A 26280-nucleotide genomic window follows, 5' to 3' on the forward strand; every position below is an offset into this window, starting at 1 on the left:
GAGGGAGAAGTCCTGCCATGAGCTAGAGGACAACTGGTCAGGAGGACAGTTAGTCAGGAGGACAGCTAGTCAGTCACTGCGCTACCTAAAAAACACAGGCAATTTACAAGCTTAAGTCCTACGACCACCAGCATCATCTGCTCTTTCATTAAGAGTAAACCTCTTACCCCACTTTTCTCTGGGGACCTTATCAGAAGTGACTCTACACTACATAAAGGAAAACTGCACTCAGCAGCCTACCTTATGCCAGTTTCCTCCTACAAATGTGGTCATCAAATTAAAACCTTCAGAACCAGCCTTCTCCTGAGAGAGCCAAGTTTTCATCACTTCTTAAGAAATGCAAAGCAACGGCTTACCCACGATGAGACGATGAGATGCACCCAGGGGAAGCAACACGGTAGCTCTGCTGAGTGCAGTACCAGAGTCCGACTCCAGAGACTTCTGCCTGACAGAAGGTCAGGCTCAGAACAAACCAAATGCATATGATCTGGGGTAGCTACAGAGATGCAAACAGGAACCTCTACAACAAGGTTCTCATTTCTGTCATCTGGCCCACGGCCCAATTCTTATTTATACCTTTGTTCTAAAAGGGAGTAATAAACTCGACTTACTAAGGAGAGCCTGATTCCAGACCAGGACATGTGCTGTCTCCCCTTCTAGATTATAAGCTCTCTGAGGGTGAGGTCTCCAGTGGCATCGGGTGGACCTTCTCCAAGAAAGAAACCAGCTGCATGCAAACAGAATACAACAAATTTAAGATGAACACAAAATGGTTTGTTCTGTTTAAAATATAGTGACCCCCCAAGTAAACAAAACAAAACAAAATAAAATAAAAATAGAGTGGCCTCTCATTTTTTTTTTCTCTCAACAGAGAAGTGCAACATAGCCAGGCAATCACTCAGTCCCTGCCTCCAAAGATAGGTCTGCTCAGTCCTCCAACTTACCATGTTGATCTCCTCTGACCAGGAGACGTCAGCATTTACAGGACACAGGTAGTGCGTTATCCCGAGAACCCTTTGCGCGATTTGGACATCGTAGACAAGAACTCAAAGCTTCTTCACTTCAAGACATCTTTTGCTTATAAGTTGCCTCTTCAAAATAAGTGTTCTCCATACACACCTTCAACCTTGGCTTGACCTACACGTGGCCATTTTTTGGAACTTGTCCTTTATCATTCAAAAAGTTGTTCAAGGGGCACCTGGTTGGCTGTCAGTTAAGCGTCTCTGCCTTCAGCTCAGGTCATGATCTCAGGGTCCTGGGATGGAGCCACTCATCCATCTCCCTGCTCAGCGGGGAGCATGCATCTCCCTCTCCCTCTGCTATTCCCCCCCACCCTGCTCCTGCTCTCTGTGTCTCAAAAAAAATTAAAGAAAATCTTTTAAAAATAAAAAGTTGTTGAACACTTGCACCCTCCAGGACTATGCTACATGGTTGCATGGTAAGCCAGCAACGTACATAAATACTCCCTCCATGGCCTGTTTCAAGCTTGTAAAATTCCTAAAAATTGAATCAGCTCTTGCTCTGTGAGCCGGCTCCCACAGACCACCAAATCTATGTGGGCTGTTGCAGGGGCACTGCTTACAGACGAATGCCTGCTTGCTGCTGGAAACCACAACCTCCCCCCCTTGCCTCTGACGGCTCTCATTTTATATGTAGACACACACCAAAAAGTAGCCAGAAAGTGCAAAGCAGTTTATTAATTATGATGTGGTAAAGATCTCAAGAGTTACAATGTCTGTGAATATTACCCAACAGTGTACATATGCCTACAAAAAAACAAAAACAAAAAACACAGTGAAATGCAGCTGTTAACACTGCAACAGTTCCCACACGGGTTTCAAAAGAAGGGAGACGCCCCTTCTGACAGCAAAGTTTCCAGTAGCCCAATTAAATGATCATCTTGGGTCTGCTCCCTCCGGGTCTTCTTACAGCACTCATCTGGAACCATAACAGAGCAACACAATAGAACTTTCAAAGTCAGGATTTGGCCTCCAACAATTTTTTTACACAGGGACATACAACATTCCCTCTTGAAGCACCAGTGCCTAGTTTGGGAGCTGCAGAGAACTAAGACATCCTCTAAGAAGCCTGGGGTAACAGGCCACATAGGAAACACAAAGCATTTTATAAATTCACATTTGGTAACAGAATTAAGAGCTCAATGTGCAAAACTTACAAGGTAATGTAACCACAAGTAAAGCCTTCAGTAGCCAAAGAAACATTCTGAAAGGCTTTTCAGCCTGTCTGAAGCTTTCAGAATCCGATTTCCTTTCTAGACAAGGCTGGTCTTCAGACAGTGTGCTCTGTATCCAGACCAGCAAAACAATAGAAAGAGAGGGAAGAGCACCTGAGAAGATATTTTAAAAGATAAAACAAAATAAAACAAAAAAACCTTGATCTTCTTTCCATCCTTAAAGAAGGCAGGTATCCAAACACTGCTTTTTGCTCCTTTGGGGGAAGGAGAGAAAGAAAGAAAGAAAGGGAAGAAAGAAAAAGAAGAATAAAAGAAAGAGAGAGAGAGGAAGGAAGGAAGGAAGGACGGACGGAAAGGGGAGAGGAGAAGGCAGGGGAGAGGTGGGAAAAAAAGCTGTAAGGCTGTAAGCCAGACTCAGGATAAGAGATGAGCAAGGACAGCAGCCCTATGACTGAAGTGACCTTTTAAAGCCATGGAGCCAACTGAATAATCAATCAGCTTACTCTCTTCCCATGAAAGATGCTACCATCCAGTCACTTAGGAAGAAAGGGACTTGTTCAAATCATGATCAAGGCTACAAAATAAGGACGACCAAGTCTCCACGCGGCAGCATCTACCTGGAGGGACAAACACCGCCCGCCCACCCCGGATTAATCCTCATCACAGACCTGAAGGGAAATTACAAGAAAACCCAGATAAAACCAGTTCCTCAATTCATGAAATGCGGTTTTCGCTGGGTTCTTGTAGCACCATCTCTTTCTCAGAGACAGGAAGACCCACGAGAAGTCTGCCTCACAATTAGATCTCTATCTTCCGATCTCCTAGAGCCCAAAGTATTTACTCTCGTTGCTCAGACACATTTTCTCCTCTCTGCTGAGGTGTCAGACCGTCTCACTAGACTGGCCCCAGACGAGCCCAAGCAGCTCGAGTCTGAGGCTTAACCACTGGAAATAAACAGTCAATGTGTCTTTTCCTCTTCTACTTCCTTACATGACCAGACAAAAGCATAATTTCTAATTAACTAACCAGACTCTCTTATGTATGGACTAGACTGACAAAAGAGGCCAGGCCAAACCTATGCCATCTTTTTAAAAAATCTTTACTGATGACTTCCAGAGCTAATAACCCAAATTTTTTAAAAATAAATCCTGGGGAAGTGACTTTTTTGGATACTGTATACAGTCTATTAAGCTATAATATGGAAACCACCTGAGCCACCTAGTGAGGGATCTCGGACTCTCCTGCTAAAAAAAAAAATGACGATGGGGAGAGGGGATAATTTTTCTCTCTCATAATTGAGAAGTAAACTCTATCGCTGTTTTACAGACGACTACACTGTCGATCCTTCTGGACATGTCACACGTATCTCTTAATGGCTTACAGAAAGTCCTATGTAAATTAAAGTTTGAAATCGCTTGCTGCGGGAAAACGGAGGAAGTTGATGTGAGGTATCAGAGAACAGAAACGAGTAAACATTATGTACCACTTCACTTCCTTATGTCAAATACTATGTAAAAACTGTTTGTACATAAATACCTTAGCTCACTCATATTTGGCGCATTTTAGAACACAAGAAAGTTCTAAAGCATGACTTAGGTCAAAAAGATTATTTCCTATAAACAGAAGCCTCATTAAAGCCAATCCAACATCTGAACTTTGGAGTGGCATTTGTTAAAAAAGAGTATTTCCTTGCAAATAACTGAGAAAATTCTCTACATTCCCCACTAAAAGCTTCTCAAAGAGTTTTTCTTGCCTCTGCTCCAGGACATCAAGAAGGAAACCACCAATCAGTCAGCTATAAGAGAGTAAAGTAACAAACTGTACCTAGCAAGACAAAAGGAAGGGATCCCTTTAGGTCAACATTCCCTTCCTTAATTATAAATTGATGACACTTTAATACTTTAAAAACCCAGTCAAAGCAAACCATGGACTCCCAGGCCTGCCAGCTCCACAGAAATTAGGGTTCCAAGTCATCCAAACACAACCAATGGTGTCACAAAACCAAGGAGTGTAGGCTCAGCTGAAAACATTCATGGAGCAAATAACAAAGGACACTTATCCCCAACAAACACTTCATCTGGTAGCCTATCAGGAAGCTACGAGCTCCATTTCATTTTTTAAAGATACTTTGGCATCCACGGTGTGGCCAACATTTAGGATTCCCCTCAAATAACTGGAAAACACGTAATACATTCAAGAACACAGGGGAAACAAAAACCATCTTTCTATTCAGGAAGAGAACTCCTTCATTCAACTAGAGTGTAAGTCATTAAAAGGGGTAGTTGTGAGTTTCTTCGAAGAGTCCTTAAACAGTTTATAAATATAAAAAGAACATTTCTTCAATAAATAAATGGTTCCTGAAGTCTCTCCTGATGACTTCTAGAATCCTCCAGCACTGCCATCCAAGCCAGCCCTGCTTCTCCAAGAGGCTTTAGCTGCCAGTGGAATGGGACATTTTCTGCCAGCAGGTGACTCTTCTTGTGTCATGAAGATCGTCATCAGTATGTCTCTTCATAGTCTGAGTCCTGGAGGGAAAGAACAGCAGTCGTGGTGTTGATACGTGGCCACTGTCAGAGTTTAGACAAAGATGGCATGCTAGGACCCCTTGACAGAACTCAGCATGAAGTGACATTAACAGTGAAAACAGCACAGGCTCAGTGCACCGGTGTTCCCACGAAGCCTCCCGGACCAGCAATAGATTTGTTGTCCTTGGACTAATTAATGCTTTGAAACCCTAACAGTTCCATTTTCCATGGTGGATATTTTTTAAAACCTCAACACACATGAAAAGGTGGCTGTCTGGGGCACCTGGGTGGCTCAGTGGGTTAAGCCTTGCCTTCGGCTCAGGTCACGGTCTCAGGGTCCTGGGATCAAGCCCCATATCAGACTCTCTGCTCAGCAGAGAACCTGCTTCCCCTCTCTCACTGCCTGCCTCTCTGCCTGCTTGTGCTCTCTCTCTCTGTCAAATAAATAAATAAATCTTTAAAAAAAAGAAAAAGAAAAAGAAAGAAAGAAAGAAAAGAAAAGGCGGCTGTCTGCATCAGAACATGAGGACTGCAGCTAGGAGTCTGTGTTTCTCGGTTTCTCTCAGTTCCAATGTCAGCTCCACCCCTTGCTGGCTGTGTGACCTTGAGCAAAGTTATTAAACGTCTCTAGGCCTCAGTTTCCTTGTCTGTAAAATGGGGGGTAATAAAAATACAGACACGTCATAGAAAGGGGATGAGAACCGAATGAGACAGTATATGGAAATCACTTTGCATTGCACCTAGCACTGTGTAAGCACTCATTCAAGATTAGCCACTGTTACCATTGTTCTTATTTTTATTGTTTAAACTTGTATTCACTACTTCTAAGCTCAAGTGGCCCATTAGTACTACCTGGCACACCACATTTCTCTGGCCCGTCATTCTCCTGTTCTCCTGGCTGACTGTTCCACACCTCTCCCTCTTTCCTTAAACCTCAAACCTCCAGCACCTCCTCCTCACTTTGTTCTCCACGGATGACTTTGCTTTCTCCTGACACTGGGAAGAGAGGGGTCAGCAGGGAGCTCCCGGCACCATGTATGCGCACTCACCGGCATCTGGGCCCAAGGGCATAGCACTCCTCACTCTTCTTATGGCCACTCCCTCCCCACCTTTGTCTACAGTCAGTATCCCTGTTGTGCATCACATCCTAGAGCTCCTCCAGCCACCTCCCTGGCCCTCCTGCAGAATCATTTTTCCCTTTTCTACTGAATCATTTCCACCAGCACACAAATGTGCTATAATTTCCCCCATCTTAAACAGAAAGTAACTCCTGACACACATCTCCCTCCTACCTATCACCCTACTTCTCTGCATCTCTTCACAGCAAAACTCCTTGCAAGAGCTGTTTACACCCACAGTCACCCACATCTCCCTTTGTGTTCCTTCTCAACCTGACCCCCATCGGGCTTTCTTCCCCTCTCTTCTCCTGAAGCTGCTTTTGCCAAGGTCACCTATGACCTCCCCATCACCAGATCAGCCAATAATCAATTCTCAGTCCTCATGTCCTCATCTTACTTGACCTGACTCAGCAGCAATGGGCACAGTTAATCACCTTTTTTTTTTTTAATTTTACTTATTTATTTGACAGACAGAGATCTCAAGCAGGCAGAGAGGCAGGCAGAGAGGGAGCGGGAGGCAGGCTCGCCTCCGAGCAGAGAGCCCGATGCGGGGCTCGATCCCATGACCTGAGCTGAAGGCAGAGGCTTTAACCCACTGAGTCACCCAGGCACCCCAGTTAATCACCTTCTTTACCTTGAAACACATTCTTCACTTGGTTCCCGGAATAGCACACCCTCCTGGTTTTCTCCTACCTCACTGGATGTTCCTTCTCAGCTTCCTTTACCAATTCCCCTTCCTCTTTCCAACTCATCAACCTTGGAGAGCTCCAGGGCTCACGTCTATACCCACTCTACCCATACTATCTATTCCTCCAGCTGCTCAAGTTAAGAGCTGTGGAAGTATCTCTGATTTCCTCTCATTCTTTCACAGATATTTGAAACCCATCCATAAATCCTTCCTGCTTTACCTTCAAACTATAATGAGAATACAGCCACTTCCTACCACCCTGGTTCAAACAAGTACCATTTTCTTTCACTTGCGTTATTGCTAAAGTCTCCTAATTGGACTCTCTGACTGGCATGGTCCCTTGACCAAGGTACCAACTATTCTCAACACAGGAGCCAGAGTGAGCCTTTGGAAATACAAAGTGCTTCTCTTCTCAAAAACCTCCAGTGCATCCCATTTCATTAAGAATAAAGCCTAGGGGCGCCTGGGTGGCTCAGTGGGTTAAAGCCTCTGCCTTCGGCTCAGGTCATGATCCCAGGGTCCTGGGACGGAGCCCCTCGTCGGGCTCTCTGCTCAGCGGGGAGCCTGCTTCCCCCTCTCTCTCTGCCTGCCTCTCTGCCTACTTGTGATCTCTGTCTGTCAAGTAAATAAATTAAAAAAAAAAAAAAGAATAAAGCCCAATTCATTCCATTCACTTATTATGTTCATAAGATACAGTATTGTCAGGGCGCCTGGGTGTCTCAGTGGGTTAAGCCTCTGCCTTCGGTTCAGGTCATGACCTCAGGGTCTTGGGCTCGAGCCCCGAGTCAGGCTCTCTACTCAGCAGGGAGCCTGCTTCCCCCGACCCACCTGCCTCTCTGCCTACTTGTGATCTCTCTGTCAAATAAATAAATAAAATCTTTAAAAAAATATTGGTATTGACTCTCTGATATCAAAAAACACTATTCTTCACCTTGCTCATTTAATTCCTGCCATATTGGTCTCCTTGCTGTCCCAAGAACATGCCCATCATGACCCCTCCACAGAGTTACCACGCCTACCATTTCCTCATCCAGAATGTTCCTCTGAATGTTCCTCCACAACAGCTATACGGCTTCCTGTCTCCTTCTTTTAGGTGTTTGATCAAATATCACTTCAGTGAGGTATACATCATAGCCCCTATCCAGCCAACCCATGTTCTTTCCCTATTTTGTTTTTCTCCACTGCATTAAGTACCATCTGGTATACTCCATGTTTTGCTTATTTTTAAAAGATTTAGTTATTATTTGTACCCGCAATTTAAGAGAAAGTAATACTGAAGCCATGTCTTAAAGAATGAGAGTTTTCTACGCATGGAAAGGAATGTAAGTTATTTGAGGGCAGAGATTTTCGTCAGTATTGTTCACATGTGTTTCCTAAGTAACCAGAATCCCATCTGGCACATATCAGATACTCAGGAAATAACTGCTAAATGAATTAATATCCGAAATACGGAGGGTGATAAGCCTGACACTAACTTATTTTGTGTTATTAGAGTATTCAAACCCTGAAGGGTTACTGTTAGATTCTCTTCAACCTTCCTCTCATCTTAGCTACTACATTCCAGTCTGCCAGAGAGAAACAAAGGACACTGCAGTGAACAGCTGGGCTACAGCCGTCCGGCCAAGTGCTGAACTTGGCAGTGAGTACAAAGAGAACACAAGTTTAAACCCCGCAATGACAGGTATGTTTCATATTATATCATAAGTTGCTTTTGACCTGCTTCCAACTGCCCCACATCAGAGAGTCTCTCCTCCTGGGATGCTGGGACAGACACACAAACCTACCAGTCATAGCAGGAGCTTAAAAAATGGAGGGATGACTGCCTTTTGAAATTTAAATCAACATTCAGGTCTTCCAACATGGGTATTTCTTTTTTTTTTTCTCTTTCCTTTTTTTTTTTTCTTTTTTCTTTTTTCTTTTTCCTTTTTTTTCTTTTTTTTCTTTTTTCTTAAGTAGGCTCCATATCCAGCATGGAGCCCAACACATGGTTTGAACCCACAACCCTGAGATCAAGACCTGAGCTAAGATCAAGAGTCAGACATTTAACCAACTGAGCCACCCAGGTGCCCCTCCATCATGGGTATTTCTTACTGATAAAGCAATAAGTCACCTAAAAGGTTGTATCACTCTAATTCCCTGGGGAAAAAAACTGAGGCACAGCAGGAAAGTTCAGTTCAGGATTCTGGGTCAAGCCAGCCAAAGTCTCTTAGCACGACCTTGGTGGCACAGGCCCTCCTCTTTCAGGGCGCTCTCTGTCAATAAGCTGAGACTTCCCCAACCTAAGGACACCACCCTATACCCATGCGACAGAAAACAAAATAATGGTCAGAATCGGTCCCCTGAGACCAAAAGGCTTTTGGGGAGTACCTTGGTTCATACCTTGCTTTGGACCTTACCTGCATATCCTCTGCTACTCCTGAGGGGAAAGGATCCCCTTAAGTAAGCGGGAAAATGGAACACGAATGGTGAACAGAGAAATGGCACAGGCTTACCAGGCATTCAGCACAACGCACACAAAGCCTCGCCATGCAGTCATCCCCTTCCTCTTGGTCCGTGCTGGAGAAAAAGGACAAAGCAAATCTGAACAATTACTGTCCTCCATACAGTAGGGCATGGAAGAGCACAGCTGTCCAAGTCAGACAGGTCTTGTCTTAAAGTCCAGTTCTGCCACTCACTAGGAGTGTGAGTAGGCAGGTTACTTAAGCACTGGGATAAAAAATAACCACATGCAAACCACGCACCACAGTGTCTGACACGTAGCAAGTGCCCAGTAAGTTGGAGCTGGACCCAATCATTCGCTTAGAAATGTACTGAGCACCAACCACATCTGAGCCATTATGCTGGGCTGGGGACCAAGACATAAAGTTAAGACACTGCCCCTTGAAGAGCTCACAGCCTCCTGGGTGTGAGGAACCTGTTGCAACCTGACAAGTACATTATGACACAATGTAATAAAATGTTTAACAAGCTTAAGGTCAAACTGCTAGGGTAGGAAAGAGGAGGGAGTGACCTGTTCTCTGGGAAGGACTCAGGAAGACTCCAGACAGGGGACATTTCAGCTGGGTCTTGGAGGATCGGAAAAAGTTTTCCAGGCAAACAAAAGAGGGAAGGAAAGGATTCCAAGCAAGAGAAAAGCATGTTGGGGGGGGGGGGGGGGGGGGTCTGAGTGAGTGCGGCTTATTTAGAGAAGAAAATATGCTGTATATCTGGCCCGTGGAGTCAATGAGATGAAATGTCAGGGAACAAGGGGCCTGAAGGTTGGAGCATAGGAATCTTGTTAGATGGCGCTTAGAAATAGATATCTTGGTATTTCTACCGAGAGTGCCTTACCTTTTGCGTGGGGCTAGAGATTCCTGTAAAGGGCACTCTCTCCCATGAAATAAACACACATGCACAAATAACATGTGCACACATGCAAAGAAAAAGAAAATGTTCCCCAGGGAAGACTTCCTGCCAAGGCTAAGAGCCTCAGATAGAGACGATGGAGAATCAAAATGGGTTTTATGCAGACTTTCGTCACCTGTTTTTAGTAGATTTATTCCCAGGGAAAACTGGGTCAGACCTGCTTCCTGGCAACATGTTTCATAAATGCCTTTGATAATCACAATCCCATTAGCCCCTCTGAGCATTGGCTGACCAAGAACACAACTTGCTTATTTAAACTGGTTTTCCTGTCCAAGACTATCCTTAAAGCCTTCATCATTGCTTAGGCATCTTCTACTGGGACACATCAGCTTGGTGCCAAAACAAGAAGGGAAAAGTAACTGACTTGTTGGAATTGCCCGTTGATTCTGAAGGAATGTGATAGCCACTCCAGAATTTTTATTTATCTATTTAGAGAGGGGGAGAAAAAGAGAGAGGACAGGGAGAGGGAGAGAGAGAATCTTAAGCAGACGTCATGCCCAGCACAGAGCCTGACGCAGGACTTGATCTCACAGTCCTGAGATCATGAGCTGAGCCAAAGTCAAGAGTGGGACACCGAACCGACTGAGCCAGGAAGACACCCCCACCACTTCAGAATTTATATGCAGAACCATAGCATAGGAGCACCTGAGTGGCTCCGTCGTTAAGTATCTACCTTTGGCTCTGGTCACGATCCCAGGGTCCTGGGATCAAGCCCCACATCAGGCTTCCTGCTCAACAGAAAGCCTGCTTTTCCTTCTCCCCTCTCACTACTTATGTTCCCTCTCTCACTCTCTGTCAAATAAATAAACAAAATCTTTAAAAAAAAAAAAAAAAGAACCATAGCATAGTACAATCTGGTTTTCAAAGCAGAGACTAGGATCCTACATTCACCCCTCCATCTCTCTCTCCATGTTAATATCCACTAGTTTCACTTCCAACCTTCCTTCCAGTACTCCTAGAACTAACCTTGGCCTGGGGAAAGAGAAAAGGGATGGGTCAGGGCTCTAGGGACTATCCGCGAAGCAGGGCTCTGAAGAGGAAAGGGGTTAAGAGCTTGGCGCTCCCGCTGAACTTACTCATCGGAAACCTCAATAGACGACTTCTTATAGCCAGACTTGCTCCTCTTCTTCAGCCCTGCAGACTTCCTCGCCATCCTCACCAGCAGCAGAATCACCACCACAGCGGAGGGCAGGAAGACAAGGACGGACAGGAGGGCCACAGAGGACAGCATGGTGCCAAAACCTAGAAGAGGGAAACGGGAAGGTGAGAGGGAGGGACGTGCAGAAGGGCCTCCTTGGACACGAGCTACATTTTACTTTGGCTTTTGTATTTCTTCTGATTATAACAAGAATAAGTTCATTGTGGAAGAGGTAGAAAGTACACAAAATTACAAAGAACAAAATGCACCCGTAATCCCACTACGTAGGATTGACACGTTGGTATCTACCCACTCGGTGTTCTTTCTAGGAGTACGTGGGTATGGGTCTGCAGACATGGAGGAGAGTGCCTAGTTTTAGAAGTATGGTCGGGACGCCTGGGTGGCTCAGTTGGTTGGACGACTGCCTTCGGCTCAGGTCATGATCCTGGAGTCCCGGGATCGAGTCCCGCATCAGACTCCCAGCTCCACGGGGAATCTGCTTCTCTCTCTGACCTTCTCCCCATTCATGCTCTCTCTCACTGTCTCTCTCTCAAGTAAATAAATAAAATCTTTAAAAAAAAAAAAAAGAAAGAAAAGAAGTATGGATCGTATTTTACAGACTATTTCTAAGCTCCTTTTTTGTGTAATAGATGATCATTTTTTCCCACATCATTAAAAACTCCTTCTAAGTGTTACTTTATCATGGGTGCACTGTATTCTACCACACTGAGTAATTTACTGAACCAATCCTGAGACTCTCGACACTCGAGCTATTTCTAATTCCTTGAAACTACAAGCTACATTATGATGATCATCCTTGTACATAAATCCTCATATTTACCTCTTTTTCTTTAAGATAAAATTTAAAATGGGATTCCTGGACCAAAGGGCACATATTTTTAAGGCATCGGAGTCACGTGACCAAACTAATACTCAGCTCCTACTCAGCCTGCAGCATGAACATGCCTGTTACCTTTGAAACCTTGAGTTATTGTCTTAAAAAAAGAAAGAGAGGAAGAAGGGAAAGGGAAGGAGAAAGAGAGACAGACAGACAGACTTGAGAAAGACCTGGGAGATGGCAAAGCATCTATCATGAACCATAATGCAGTTCTGTATCTGTACATCTTTGGTTCAAGGCCAACTGAGGATGAGAATGACCACTCAGTAGTCACCCGAGAATAACGAAGAAAACACATCAGTCCTTAACCTACTTTCTTATGCTTTCTTGATAAAAGGAAACTGCAGCCCTTTGCAACATATAAGAAATGTACTGCCTCCCGTCATTAGAAGGGGCACCCTTTCAACACACGAGCAAGAAGATGGCCTCATAACTGAGGGTATGAACAGACTGGGGAAATTAAATCACACAGATAAGAAGCCTCCATCTCCTTAGGGGTTTGTCATGTGTTCCACAAGACCTCTGGTCACCTGAAGTTAAAATAAGGAATAGATAACGGGGAAACTATAACAATATTTGAATGACAACTTCAGTTTGCAAAATCAAGTTAAGAAATTCATCCTTGTAGACAATTCAGGATGGCAGACTGGCTCACACCCACAGGTAGTTTTGCTTGTCCCAGACCTCTCCAGTAGGCAGCACAGCAGTCACAGAGCCCGGCAGAAGAAGGTCATGGCAGTTAGCTTACCCCTTTCTGTGACTGTTAGCTCTGTCGCAGGGATATTGTGGTGCACATCTGGGGGATTCTTCACAGCACAGCTGAAAGTCCCATTGTCCTTGAGGGTAGGGTTGCTTATGCTGATAGACGCATCCCCTCTGTATACATCTCCAACCCAGGAAATTCTATCCCGAAATGTACCTGCTGTGGTTGGGTACTGGAAGGACTGGTAATGAAAAATCTAAGAAAGCAACACCATAACAAAACAAAACAAAAGTTAATTTGCAAAATGCAATGAAAATGTCAAGTTAAAAAGGTCCCATATAAAATACAAATGCATAATGGGTTTTCTCAGTTGGGTTTTTTTTTTTTTTTAAATGTTTTGCTCACTTTCATCATTAAGTTAAAAGACAAGTTAATACAACTTATCAGGGGGGCGCCTGGGTGGCTCAGTGGGTTAAGCTTCTGCCTTCGGCTCAGGTCATGATGATCTCAGGGTCCTGGGATCGAGCCCCGCATCGGGCTCTCTGCTCAGCAGGAACCCTGCATCCCCCCTCTCTCTCTGCCTGCTTCTCTGCCTACTTGTAATCTCTCTCTGTCAAACAAATAAATAAAATCTTAAAAAAAATATACAACTTATCAGGAGAAGGCCTGATGGAAGTGTCTTAGGCTCATAGCTCTCAAAGATCTTCTAAATTCTCCCTGAAGTCCTAAAGCAGTAGATCTCAACCGGGGGCACTGGGGGCCTCCAGGAGACATCTAGCAATATCTGGAGACAGTCTGGGCAGAGTGCTACTGGCATCTAGCAAGCAGAGGTCAGGGATACTGACAAAAATCCTACAATGCATAGGCTAGTCCCCCACAAAGAATTCTCCAGCTCAGAATGTCAACAGTGCCAAAGCCGAGAAACCCAATTCTAAAGTAGCATCTATTATTTGTGTGGTCCTTTCTGGTTCGCAAATGAGTCCCACAGGTTTACTCACTTGAGCCACATAACAACACTGAACAATCCATGGGGCATGAGGGAAACAAGGCCAAAAACTAAGTGAGTTACTCAAAGGCACACAGGTCGTAAGTGGGCAGAGGAAGCTTTTGTTTATTTTGAGGATAAACTTTTGTACTTTTGTAGGTACAATATAATCAAGCCTGTCTTAGGTTATCTGTCTTGGCAATTAATAAAAACCCCAAGCCAAATGATGATCAGGACTCAATGAAAGGATGCTGAATTTAAACGGTGCTATTTCAGATTGATGATCAGACACTTGGTCACCCAAAGCACCTCATTATGTCGGGTGGTAGGCCAGGCAGGGACTACAAGACAATATGATCTTTCTCTCTTATGCAAGGTTCAAGCGTTTCCTCTTTCTTTGTTTACTTGGTCCCTCCCCCATTTACAACCACTAAATTGCCCAATTTTGAAGAGCAACTTCCCAGAGTTGTTGTTGAATCACTTCTCACTTCGTTTGCTCACGCATTCACTCAACGATGAGTCACGGCACACCTACTATGTGCTAGGCACTGTGTTAAGCATAAGGATATAGTGAGAACCGAACACGCGTAGTCCCTGCTCTCACAGATTTTACAGTCTAAGGGGAAAGACAGATATTAAGAAATAATAACATATGTGATGAGTGTTCCAGGTAAGGGGCACCTGCCTGGCTCTGTTGGTGGAGCAGTGACTCTTGATCTCGGGGTTGTGAGTTCGAGCCCCATGTTAGGTGTAGAGATGACTTAAAAATAAAATCTTTAGGGGCGCCTGGTGGCTCAGTGGGTTAAAGCCTCTGCTTTCGGCTCAGGTCATGATCCCAGAGTCCTGGGATTGAGCCCTGCATCGGGCTCTCTGCTCAGCAGGGAGACTGCTTCCTCCTCTCTCTGGGCCTGCCTCTCTGCCTACTTGTGATCTCTGTCAAATAAATAAATAATCTTTAAAAAATAATAAAATCTTTAACACACACACACACACACACACACACACACGAACACACACACACAAAGAGGGAGGTAAAGAAAGACTACCAATGATTACCAGCATCTATATAAAAGGGTTTGAAACTCCTTACTGACAAAACGAGGCCTGTTATGTATCTTCAAGATTAATCCAACCTATAAGTTCCGAGTTAAACTGGTCATTCCCAAATCCTTGCCAACCAATTAGACTGACTGACGTGACCTGAATTATCACTTGACTGTGACAGTCATGTCACATGACTTGAAAGGTCCACGGATTTACAACGTGCATGCGCTTGCTTTCTGATCAGGCTCACAGAAGACAGCACCATACAGGAAGTGCTGTTTTCAGTTATGGTTTCTGACCCAAGAAGATCCCCCGTTGCTTGCTCTGTCCTACTTTTGGCCAAGGAGGCTGAGTCAATCAAGGCCAGCCATAGTTTTCTGACCACTTGAAATAATGTGAACTGTATTAAATCTAAAGGAAAAGTAACCATGAATACAGCCTAGCTGCCTTGGCTGGAGCCCCCTCCTGGCTCCTAGCTACGTGGCATTCGCTAATGGGTCCTAAAACAAAACTCAAAGCTCAGATATTAAAACCAAAGAGAAAGTTCTCCAATGAAGAAAACAGGATAAAAGAATTAAAGATACTTGGAAAAAATACAATCTTACATACAGCAACATTCACATTCTTGGTAGCATCTATCCTGAACTAAAGATATTGCTGGAAGCGTAAAGAGAAAGGGTTTTTTATAGCACCGCAATCTTCAATTAGACATCCACAATGGGATCTGAACCATAAACAGGTTTTATATGTGTGTATAAACTATATTGCTTCTAATACTGCAAGACCATCTGTCACCAACAGTATCTGTCATCCACACGAGGTGTCACCATCTCCTTCAAAGGGAACCATATAAATCAATGCAGGTGTTTATATACTAGGAGACGAAGCTAAGATAAATCCACAGAGTACAGATCCACGAATCGATACACCCACTGAGACAACCTCATACTGCAGGAAATGAGCAGCTTTATGAGAAAAGATGTTTATGATTGGGACCTACAAAATTTTTCTATCCAACAGTCCTGGAGGTACTCTTTTTAGTACCTTGAATCTGAAAACACACAAAAGGAAAACAACAAAGGGGGAACAAAATTAAACCACATTTCCTCTGAGTTTCTGACATTTTTTTCCTATAGCTTATTGACAAGATTCTCATATAGAAAGATAAAAAGACCTATGTGACTCAATGAATGCCAAATCGGGTAGAAGCTCATCTTCTATTTACACAGAAGCTCGCGTCTGATTCTCGAATGCAAAGGCCTGAGGTATGCCTGGGACTCAGAATAAAAGGATTCCAGAGCTGCTGACCACTGAAGACTCAAAGACATTTCCTTAACAGGAAACACTCACTGATTCTGTTCGACTGCTGCTGGGGGGTCGGTACGTCCAGTCTATGGTGAGTTTGTCAGTGACAGATGAAGTCGACTTGAAGGTGCATTTGAGCTTGATCTTCTCGCCCACATAACCCCGGACGTGGGCATCTGCTTTAATCTCCAAGGAAAGGACGATGTGAACACCTGATCAAAGCAAGCCCAAACATTTAAATAGGTATGCATTTAGGTGGGATGGATAAGATGTGAGGGAGCAATACAGAGACACCATCGTGTTTTGGGCTCTCGGAGTAATAAGTGATTATCTTCTCAGGGAGGCCCAGAAGGGCAAGGAGCAGGTATCTGCCTGAATCAGGTGTAGTATTTTTTGTCATTTTATAGTATTAAGTCACAGAATGGGTGCTTGAGTACAAATCTGAAACCTGATCACAACGGCATTTTTCCAAACACAGACTTGTGGTTAAATGCAGTACAAACAAGTAGGTCCGCCCACAGCTGAGAAGGTGATGCCATGTACCCCCCTCGGTGACACACTGACGCCCCAGGAATCATAGCAGCTGCTGTGGTCTTAGGGACTTACCCCGAGCACAGCCTGGCTGTAACCTGAGGCTACCACTTTCTCAACCGCCAGCAAAACGAGAACAGGAAATGAGAAGAGGGCACTTTTTCAAGAATTTTAGAAAATGGTTCTATCCAGTCGTGTTTTACCTTCTCCTCTCTTAAGACTGGTTAATGAATCCCGCATCCATAAAAGTCAATCACAGGAAGGAAAACAGAACAATTTAATGCACTCTAAAATGTAAAAATCAGATACCATATTTACACTCTCTAGAGATTTGACTCTTGCCAAAATGGGCTCATATATCCAGCTTTGGCATTCCAGCTCCCCCCAAACACAGATTCCCCCTTTCCTCTGACCAATCCCCTTTCAGGAAACACTGAGTAGAAATGTATCTTCCACGAGGGAGCCATTTTTTAGCAAAGTCACCAGCACTTTGTTTTTACTGCTTTCTTCTCCACTGCAACAAACCCTGATTCTTTTGGCAGGCCAGAGGCACACAGAGCAGCGAGGTCTGACAAGAGAGCAAACCCACACCCCAGCCACACACCGGTGCCTCTGGTTGAGACAGGATGCAAATCCCAGCACTATGGCTTAGGGGCTCTGTGGTCTCAGCAAGTTACTTAACTCTTCAGTTTCTCACCCTGGTGAGAATGCTAATAACAGCACTTACCTTAGGTCAGTGTGAGGAATAAATGAGTTAAAACAGGTGTAACAGTGGAAAGCCTGCCTGTCCCCCAGAGTGAGAGCTCCGTGCACCTCTTCAGTTCTGCCTGCTCTCCCTCAACCTTCCCCATCACAGACACAGTCATGAGTCATCAACACCTTCACCTCTGTCTGCTTTGAATTGTTTTTCTTGCTCCACTCAAGACAATCTAGTCTGTTCACATTCTTCTTAAAAGGAGGAGACTGACTGAGCTCACAGCTCTAATAAGCATCTGACCCATCCCAAAAATGAGGTTCGCCTCTGTTTCCTCCATAGCATCCACTCTGACTTTGCCATGCTAAACTTGTCATTCCTTCTGTGACTTGGCAAATGCTGTTCCTCTGCCTGGAAAGCCTTCATCCCTCAGCTCCTGCTCTCTCCCAAGCCTTTGCTCCCAACCCACACTACACACCATTCAAGATCCAGCTCTAAAACTGGAAGCTGGAAATCGATGGATAATCCACACTCTCCCCCATGCTATTCCTTATCCTAAAACTTAAGTACGGTCCAGAGATTTGAAAACATAGATTGAGAAGTAGGTAGACCTAGACTTGCATTCTAGCCCAGCTACTTTCTCGCTCTAAGATTTTAATCATAGTTACCTAACCTGTCCCAGTTTCAATTTCCTTACTCAGCAGATGGGCAGAACGACCAGACCTACTTCACTGGGTTACTGTGAGTGTCCAATGAGATTAAATAAGATAATACATAAAATGCTTAGCACAGGGCCGCCTGAGTGGCCCAGTGGGTTAAGACTCTGCATTCAGCTTGGGTCGTGATCTCAGGGTCCTAGAATGGAGCCCCATATCAGGCTCTCTGCTCGGCGGGGAGCCTGCTTACCCCTCTCTCTGCCTGCCTCTCTGCCTACGTGTGATCTCTGTCTGTCAAATAAATAAATTTTTTAAATCTTTTTTTTTTTTAAATGCTTAGCACAGCATCTAAAAGAGAACCTTTCAATAAATGTTAGCTGCTGCTATTAAAATGAACACCACAAACATCCAAAAACCTTCAATAATTCCTTCTTGGGCTATAGAATAAAATCCATCAAGTGACAATCTGGCCCCAAACTTCTACCACTCCACCCACCCACCCATCCCATCGCTTTCACCATGCCTAGAATGTCCACCACTTCCCAAATTTACTCTGTCCTTTCATGCCACTGTGCCTCTCTCTGAGTATGGTTTTGTCTGGAAGGCTCTCCCCATTTCTACCAATCCTGCCTGTTCCTACCATACTACACCCCCCAGTGCTCACAAACCTTCAAAAACCTGCTCAAACAGCAGTCCCCTCTGGGGTGCCTTCCTAAATTCCCTGGTATAGCTCACTGTTCTTTCTTCACTGTTCTCATAACATTTAGTCCATAAGGCCAAATAAGCACATGTACCTAATTTGTAAAGACTATTTCCCCTGTAAGACACAAGCACCTGGAAGGCAAAAACTCAAGAAGGAAGGGAGCAGACAGAGACCGAGAGAAAGAGGTAGACAGGTCACCAAAAATTCTAGTATAGGAACAAAGTGCTCATCAGTCACCTGCTCTCTTCCTATTCCATTTATACAGTATTTCCAACAGTCTTAAGTCCTGTACGCTCCTCTCTCTCCAGTGAACCCATTCAGGAAAAGCTCAGTCCTAGATGACCACTTCTAGACTACGGAAGTGGTGTACAATGGCTGGTGTACAAAGAAGGTAAAAAAATCACACAAAGGGACGCCTGGGTGGCTCAGTGGGTTAAGCAGCTGCCTTCGGCTCAGGTCATGATCCCAGTATCCTGGGATCGAGTCCCACATCGGGCTCCTTGCTCTGCAGGGAGCCTGCTTCTCCCTCTGACTCTGCCTGCCACTCTGTCTGCCTGTGCGCTCGCTCTCTCTCTCTCTCTGACAAATAAATAAATAAAATCTTTAAAACAAAAATCACACAAATGCATGGATCATTCCCATAAGCAATTCATGGAGTCTATCTACAGCTGAACCCTTAAGGAAGCATGATGACCCTTTAACCAGCCTCGGTCAGCTCCTCTTTCTTATTCCTCCAACTTCTGCCATTTCACTACCGTCTATGAAACCTGCAAATCCCTCATTCTCAGAAGAAAATGTCTCCTCTCACTCTTTCGAGAAATTTAAGGCTATACAAACTGCCCAGCCAGGCACTCTCCTGTATCTACACCCATCCATACTTCCAAAGTGAAAGGGTATGGTATCCCTTTTCCAATGCAAGGCAACCCCTTTGGTTCTGCCCTTAGATTCCTCCCCTCCAAGCCCTGCTTCAGCAGAAAAACCCTCTCTACTCTATTCAAACTCTTCCTTTCCAGAGGGGCTCTCTCCCTCTTCAGCCTCTAAACACAAAGAAGTCTCTCCCATCCTTAAAAACAAATAACAATAAAACAAAATAATAACAATCTCTCCATAACCCTGTGATACTACGTGTTACCAACGACTGCCCGCTCTTTCCTTTCTAAGCCAACTTAGTGGAAGAGCAGTATACACCTGGCATTCACATTTCCTCCCTTCCCATTCACTTCTGGACCCCACAGAGTACAAAACACACTCTCCTACCATTTCTGGTAAAGGGTGTCATGTCTTAAAACTACAAAACCCAAGGGATTAAAAACTCCACTAGGTACTTTTCTACCCTGATCTTACTGGATCTGTCCGACGCAGTGACCTCTTCCTCTTCTCTTCCTCTATCCCGAGGCTTCCATGACAATACTCTTATTCATTCACTCACTCTTCAAACATATAGTTATTGAGGATCTGTTTTGTGCCACCCTCTGAGCCTGGAATTAAATGTGAGCAAAATAAATATACTGCCAACTTTGGACCTTAATATACAGCAAAAACTCAACCCATTAATCAAATAATCACAAAGACAAATGTATAATTAAAATCTGATAAGTACTAGAAGCAAAGACAAAGAGTGACTATGGGAACTTCATCAGTTATAGAGAGGAGCAGGGATTGGTTAACGAAAGCTTTTCTATAAAAGTTACTTTTTGAGTTGAGCTCTGAAGGAAGGGTGACAAGGTGAGGAGAGGGAGAGTGTTCCAGGCAGAGAATACAGCACATGCAGAGGTCCTGTGCCAGGAAGGAGCACAGTCAGCCAAGGAACCAAAAGGAAGGCAGTATGGCTCCAACACAAAAATCATGAGAGAAAAAAAGATGTGGCTAAGAGGTAAGTGGGAAGCAGATTAAGCAGAACTTCAGAGATATGGCCCCTTATTCTCAGAGTAATGGGAAAGCCTTGGAAAATTCCTAAATGCGGGACTGAGGGAAAAGAGACATGAAGTTTTCATTTTTAAAAGATCACTTTATGGAAGACACTTAGGAGGTGTTCAGTAAATAGAAGGAGAAAACTTAGAAGGCTACTACAATAGTCATATGAGAAATAAAGCTTGAACTAAGTTGGTGATAGTGGACATGGAAAGAACTAAGAATACTTAGAGTAAAATCATCAAGAACTGGTGATAATCCAATCCAAGATTGGATGTGGAATGTCAGGGAGACAGAGGTATCAAGGATGACTCCCAGGTTTCTGACTTGGTGATAACATTCACTGACATAGGAAAGACTAGAAAAGTACCAGGCAGGGCAGGGAAGAACATGAGCTTGATTTTGAATAAGTTTAATGTGCCTTTGAGATAGCCAAGAGATAATGTCAATGGATAGTTGGTGTAGGGCAAAGGTCAGCAAACTATGGCCCCTGAGCTAAATCTAGCCTCCAATGTCTCTTTGTAAATAAAGTTTTATTAGAACACAGCCATATTTATTCATTTATGTGTTGTCCATGGCTGCTTTTGTGCTACTCAAACAGAACTAAGTAGTTGCAACAGATATCATATGGCCCACAAAGCCTAAAATATTTACTTTCTAGCCTTTCACAAAAGTTTGCCAACCCTGGTTTAGAGCAAAGAAGAAATGTATAGGTCACAGTTATAAGTCAGAATCTCATTAACATCCTCTAGCTAACTCAGAACACTGATGTTACATAAGCATACAAACTCCACATGTGATTTGAGTTAACCCAATCGAAGTATAAGTTTCAGAATATTTGCTTGGAAAATTATTTAATGCCTCTATGCCTTGCTCACGTTCCTCTCTATGATGGAATTTTACTCATGCCCTATCTCTAACCTCTTCTTTCAAGATTTAACTTGGGTGGCACATCAAGGACGTCTTCCTTGTATCCTCACAGCAGATTTAGGGCACCTCTTCTGTGCTTCCACATTTCTTAGTACCAGACTCTAAAATTATCTGTTGGGGTGCCTGAGTGGCTCAGTTGGTTAAGCGACTGCCTTTGGCTCAGGTCATGATCATGGAGTCCTGGGATCGAGTCCCCAGTCAGGCTCCCTGCTTCTCCCTCTGACCCTCCCCTTCTCATGCTCTTTCTCTCATTCTCTTTCTCTCAAATAAATAAATAAAATCTTTTTAAAAATCTCTTCATTTAAAAAATAAAATAATTTGTTGACTTGTCTATCTTCTCCAATAGACCCTGAGCTCCTCAAAACAGAAACTAGTGCATTGTGGATGCTCAGTAATATTAAACTGAACCAAACCAACAGTTTCCTTTTTATGAAACAAAAATTATTGCAAAATAAGCATAAAAACTACAAGTTCTGAGCAAAACTTGGTTACTGAATCAGAGTAAGTACACCATTAATAAATCTACCTACCAACCAACTTCTTGTTAATATATATGAATTTCATATTCTTGAGCATAATTTTGCCACAGAGTTATCAGTATCTAAAGTCATTTTGCTGAAATCTAACCACTGGATAAGTGGGTCTTAAATGTATAGAGAAAAGTAAGATCCGTGGATGAACTAAACTTAGCTACATGTCAGGATGTTGGTTCCCCTTGGGAGAGAATGGATAATGACTGGAAGGAAGTATAAGGAAGGCTTCTAAAATACCAGAAACATCCTATACTCTGATTTAGGTGCTGGTTACCCAGGTGTGTTCAGTTTCTAAAAATGCATTAAGCTGTACAATTACAATATGTTCATTTATATATATATATATATATATATATATAATGCTGAAATTAAAAGTGTTTTGGGGCACCTGGGTGGCTCAGTCGGTTAACCACCCAACTCTTAATTTCAACTAAGGTAAGATCTTAAAGTCAAAGGTAATTTATTTTTCACAAATCAACATTTATTACATCTGAAACTAAAAATTTTTTTTAAGATTTATGTATTTGAGGGGCGCCTGGGTGGCTCAGTGTGTTAAAGTCTCTGCCTTCAGCTGGGGTCATGATCCCAGGGTGCTGGGATCGAGCCCCACATCAGGCTCTCTGCTCTGAGGGGAGCCTGCTTCCTCCTCTCTCTCTACCTCTCTGCCTACTTGTGATCTCTGTCAAATAAATAAATAAATAAATCTTTAAAAAAAGGTTTTTTTTAAATGTGTTTTACAATCAACAAATGTAAAATGATACGTCTACTCCACTCAAAAAATAAGAAAAAAAATAAATAAGAAAAAAATTACTAAACCACTGTTACATTCATTTAGAAATTTTCGTCTTACAGGCACCTGGTGGCTCAGTCCTTGAGAGTCTGCCTTCGGCTCAGGTCATGAACCCAGTGTCCTGGGATTGAGCCCCACATCAGGCTCCCTGCTCAGCAGGGAAGCCTGCTTCCCCTCTCCCACTCTCCCTGCTTGTGTTCCCTCTCTCACTGTATCTTTCTCTGTAAAATAAATAAATTTTAAAAATAAAAAATTTTTTTTCATCCTAGGCCTAATGTCCTTTGGGATATTTATCTTTTCTCCTGAGTAAAAAAACATTCTTGCCAGGTCTAAATAGTCAACAATAGAAATAACAATTATTTTAAATAATAATAATTAACAATTTTTTTAAATTTTGGAGGAAAACAAAATCACATTTAAATATATGTAATTTTATACAAAGAAGGAATGAAAAAAATATAAAACTCCCAGTTTTGTACACCTAATTTTCCAAAATACAATCTGTCAACATTTGGTTCATAAAAGTGCATACTTACTTGGAGGTTAAGTATAAGAACCTAAGCTATCTGATCTGTTGTTTCTATGTACTAGGACAACTGATGTAACAGGCCCATGTTTATAACTTGGAGAATTCAGACAAGCTAATCATTTAATGAGTGCTATCTTTGAAGAGGAAAAGCAAATAAACACTGGTATGAAACCAAAGTCTATTGCCTAACATTTTAAAAAGGGGTGAACCTTGAAAACATGTTAAGTGAAAGAAACAAGCCACAAAGGAACATATATTGTATGATCCCATTTATGTGAAATGTGCGGAATAAACAGGTCATAGCCACAGAAAGTAAATTGGTATCTGTCAGAGGGTGATGGAAGGGAGGAATGGGGAGTGACTGTTACTGTGTATGGAGTTTTTCTTTGGGATGATGAAAATATTCTAAAATTGACTGTGGTAGTGACGCCATAAATCGTAAATATATGAAAAACCACCTAATTATCCCTTTGGAATAGGAAAGTTGTATGGCATGTGAATTCTATCTCAATAAAGCTGCTTTTTTTTTTTTTAAGATTTTATTTAATTATTTGACAGAGAGACATCACAAGTAGGCAGAGAGGCAGGCAGAGAGAGAGAGAGAGGAGGAAGCAGGCTCCCTGCTGAGCAGAGAGCCCGATGTGGGACTCGATCCCAGGACCCTGAGATCATGACCTGAGCCGAAGGCAGCGGCTTAACCCACTGAGCCACCCAGGCGCCCAAAGCTGCTTTTTTTTTTAAGACAAAAGATAATTCAAGTACATATGGGTCATAAATTTTTACTTTTGAATTATTTGGTCTGCTGTATTTGGTGGATGCTTTTCAATGTGAAATGGCATCAAGTTTAAGAAACCACCTATCCTTCCTAGCATTTTTTTTTTTCCTCAACGGTACAATATTTGAGTGTTTGTGAGAGGGACAGAGAGATGAAACTGGAATTATTCGGAGTGATAGGTCAGCCTAAATATTATATTGCAAAAGAATCAGCTGAAAAACTGGACACTTGTGATGACAGAGCCCTGGGAGGGATCAGGGAGTGTGCTGGCAACATGAATATTAGTCATCAAATAAGTAACTTCCTGGCCTTACCCGCTGAGATTTAGAACAAATGAACTCTTTATGTCAAAGGCCCTCTTCAGAAATTCCCACTTACCCACAAGGACATTTTATGAAGTTAACAATTCACTCTGATTGTAGCTCTATTAACACACAAGTTCCTGAGCACACACACACACACACACACACACACATCCATAACTGTGCCCTAAAATGAAGGTAATTAGGTTGGGCTGAAACCCATGCGATTTTAAAACTGCATGAAAGCAAAATTTATCCAAACTCGAAGAATATGCCATAGTGTGAAAACTGTACTTAGGATAATTGGTTAATAGATTAAGATTTTCAAGAGAGTTGATAGGCTCTTTCTTGTATTTCAAAAATGTTAGTAAAATGCTACAGCAGCTGCTTTTTCCTCAACAAAATGCGTCTCTACTGTAACGAAATCACAGCACACCCCTTTCTGGGACGAATAAACATTTTACTTCCGAGGCCCTGACAATCACCTACAAAAAATAAAAGTACCAACAGCCAAGATTTTCTTTCGCAAAATTACTGAGACGAACTCCTGAACGCTAGAACCGCCCCTTCCTAATCAGGACATACAGCCCACAAAACCACAGCGGAGACGACCGCTGGTAACTCATCACAAGATAGCACGGGGTCCCCTCAACGCCAGAGCCCGCCGTGATCACCCGAATACAAAGCAGTCACGCAAGGTGGTCGAGCTCCCCCGGGCTCAGGAAAGCACTGAGAAGCTGCCAACGGCCCTCAAGTGGGCGGTGAACACAAAAGAACGCGCTGCCCACCCCGTCCCACTTCCTGCACGTCTAGACGCGGTATGGGGGCTTTCCTGAGACCCCCCCACCGGAACCGGAAAACCGACCGTCTTCCCCTAACACCCAACCCCGGCCGGAAGTTGGAGGACCCAGCGGGCGCGCTCACCCTGGAAGAACAAGACGCCAAGCAGTGGGAACCGAGCGTAGCCACGGCCTCCAGCCGCTCCGCTCTGCTGCATCCCGACAGCTCTCTGGATGCTTGCACACCTTGTTTACGGCTCCCGGTAACCTCACAGGTGATACCGGAAGTGACGTCAGGGCGGGAGGCGCGAGAACACTTAAAATGGCGACTCGAAGTTGCCATAGCAATGTGGCATCTTTCCGGAGCCACACCTGAACCTGCTCCGACCCGCGATTTTTTTTAAACCTCGAGTACGAATCAATTATTCACTTTTGCTTGACAATGAAGTAAGCCACAGACTTTGGAAAAATAACAATTTATTTGTATGGAATTCTGTCGTACGAGTCTCGATCCTCAGACTCTCCTCAGAAGTCATTTTTTACTCCCTACTGATTATTTTATTTGAACTATCTCAAAATAGGTTTCTATAAATTTAAAGTTAGAAGAGACCTAGGAGATTATACAGGATCAGTCAACAAATAGGTATTAGGCCTTCGTGACCAATGTGTACGTCCAGTGTCTCTGGTTCGTGTTTTGTGTTTAGCTATCACAGCATCCAGCTTAGTACCTATGTAAATTGGGTATTTTTTTTTTTAAGATTTTATTTATTTACTTGACAGACAGAGATCACAAGTAGGCAGAGAGGCAGGCAGAGAGAGAGGAGGAAGCAGGCTCTCTGTGGAGCAGAGAGCCCCATGCCGGGCTCAACCCCAGGACCCTGGGATCATGACCTGAGTCGGAGGCAGAGGCTTTAATCCACTGAGCCACCCAGGCGCCCCTAAATTGAGTATTTTATTATTAAGCTGCTGTTCGCAGTGGCAATGATGAAATGACTACAACATATAATAGAGGAAAAAAGGAATTCTTTTGGTGGGAAAAGTGAGAAAGTAATGTTTTTACAGTGCTGGGAGTGAAATGAAGTAGTAGTGTCCCATTCTAACAAAAAAGAGATGGGATGGTACCCTGCTCCGATCATTAGTCAAT

At 43.4% G+C, this 26280-nt stretch overlaps 2 protein-coding genes across 6 annotated transcripts in view; both read right to left on the reverse strand.

Moving 5' to 3' along the window:
- Positions 1-1221, reverse strand: part of JAML (junction adhesion molecule like) — a 28224-nt gene extending 27003 nt beyond the window's left edge. The window contains exons 1-2 of one of the 3 annotated variants that reach the window (XM_032358684.1): positions 945-1221; positions 612-727 (exon numbers count right to left, since the gene is read on the reverse strand). In XM_032358684.1, coding sequence (XP_032214575.1) covers positions 612-641 — 30 coding nt within the window. In that variant the 5' untranslated portion in view covers positions 642-727; positions 945-1221. The other 2 variants (XM_032358682.1, XM_032358683.1) reach the window with 2 other exon arrangements.
- Positions 1222-1671: 450 nt separating this feature from the next.
- MPZL3 (myelin protein zero like 3) lies at positions 1672-25923 on the reverse strand. 3 transcript variants are annotated; one of them, XM_032358810.1, is made up of 6 exons: positions 25282-25450; positions 16049-16215; positions 12715-12925; positions 11007-11172; positions 9018-9081; positions 1672-4719 (listed from the first exon to the last, which is right to left on the reverse strand). In XM_032358810.1, exons 1-6 carry the CDS (start codon positions 25352-25354, stop codon positions 4693-4695), a joined length of 708 nt encoding a protein of 235 aa, XP_032214701.1. In that variant the 5' UTR covers positions 25355-25450; the 3' UTR covers positions 1672-4692. The 3 variants fall into 3 exon arrangements, with proteins under 3 accessions (XP_032214701.1, XP_032214700.1, XP_032214702.1); XM_032358809.1 differs by lacking the exon at positions 9018-9081 and having other exon boundaries at positions 25282-25470; XM_032358811.1 differs by lacking the exons at positions 9018-9081; positions 16049-16215 and having other exon boundaries at positions 25282-25923.
- Between the last annotated feature and the right edge of the window lie 357 nt (positions 25924-26280).

This window comes from Mustela erminea, chromosome 9, assembly GCF_009829155.1.
Source record: "Mustela erminea isolate mMusErm1 chromosome 9, mMusErm1.Pri, whole genome shotgun sequence".
NCBI classification, from domain to species: domain Eukaryota; kingdom Metazoa; phylum Chordata; class Mammalia; order Carnivora; family Mustelidae; genus Mustela; species Mustela erminea.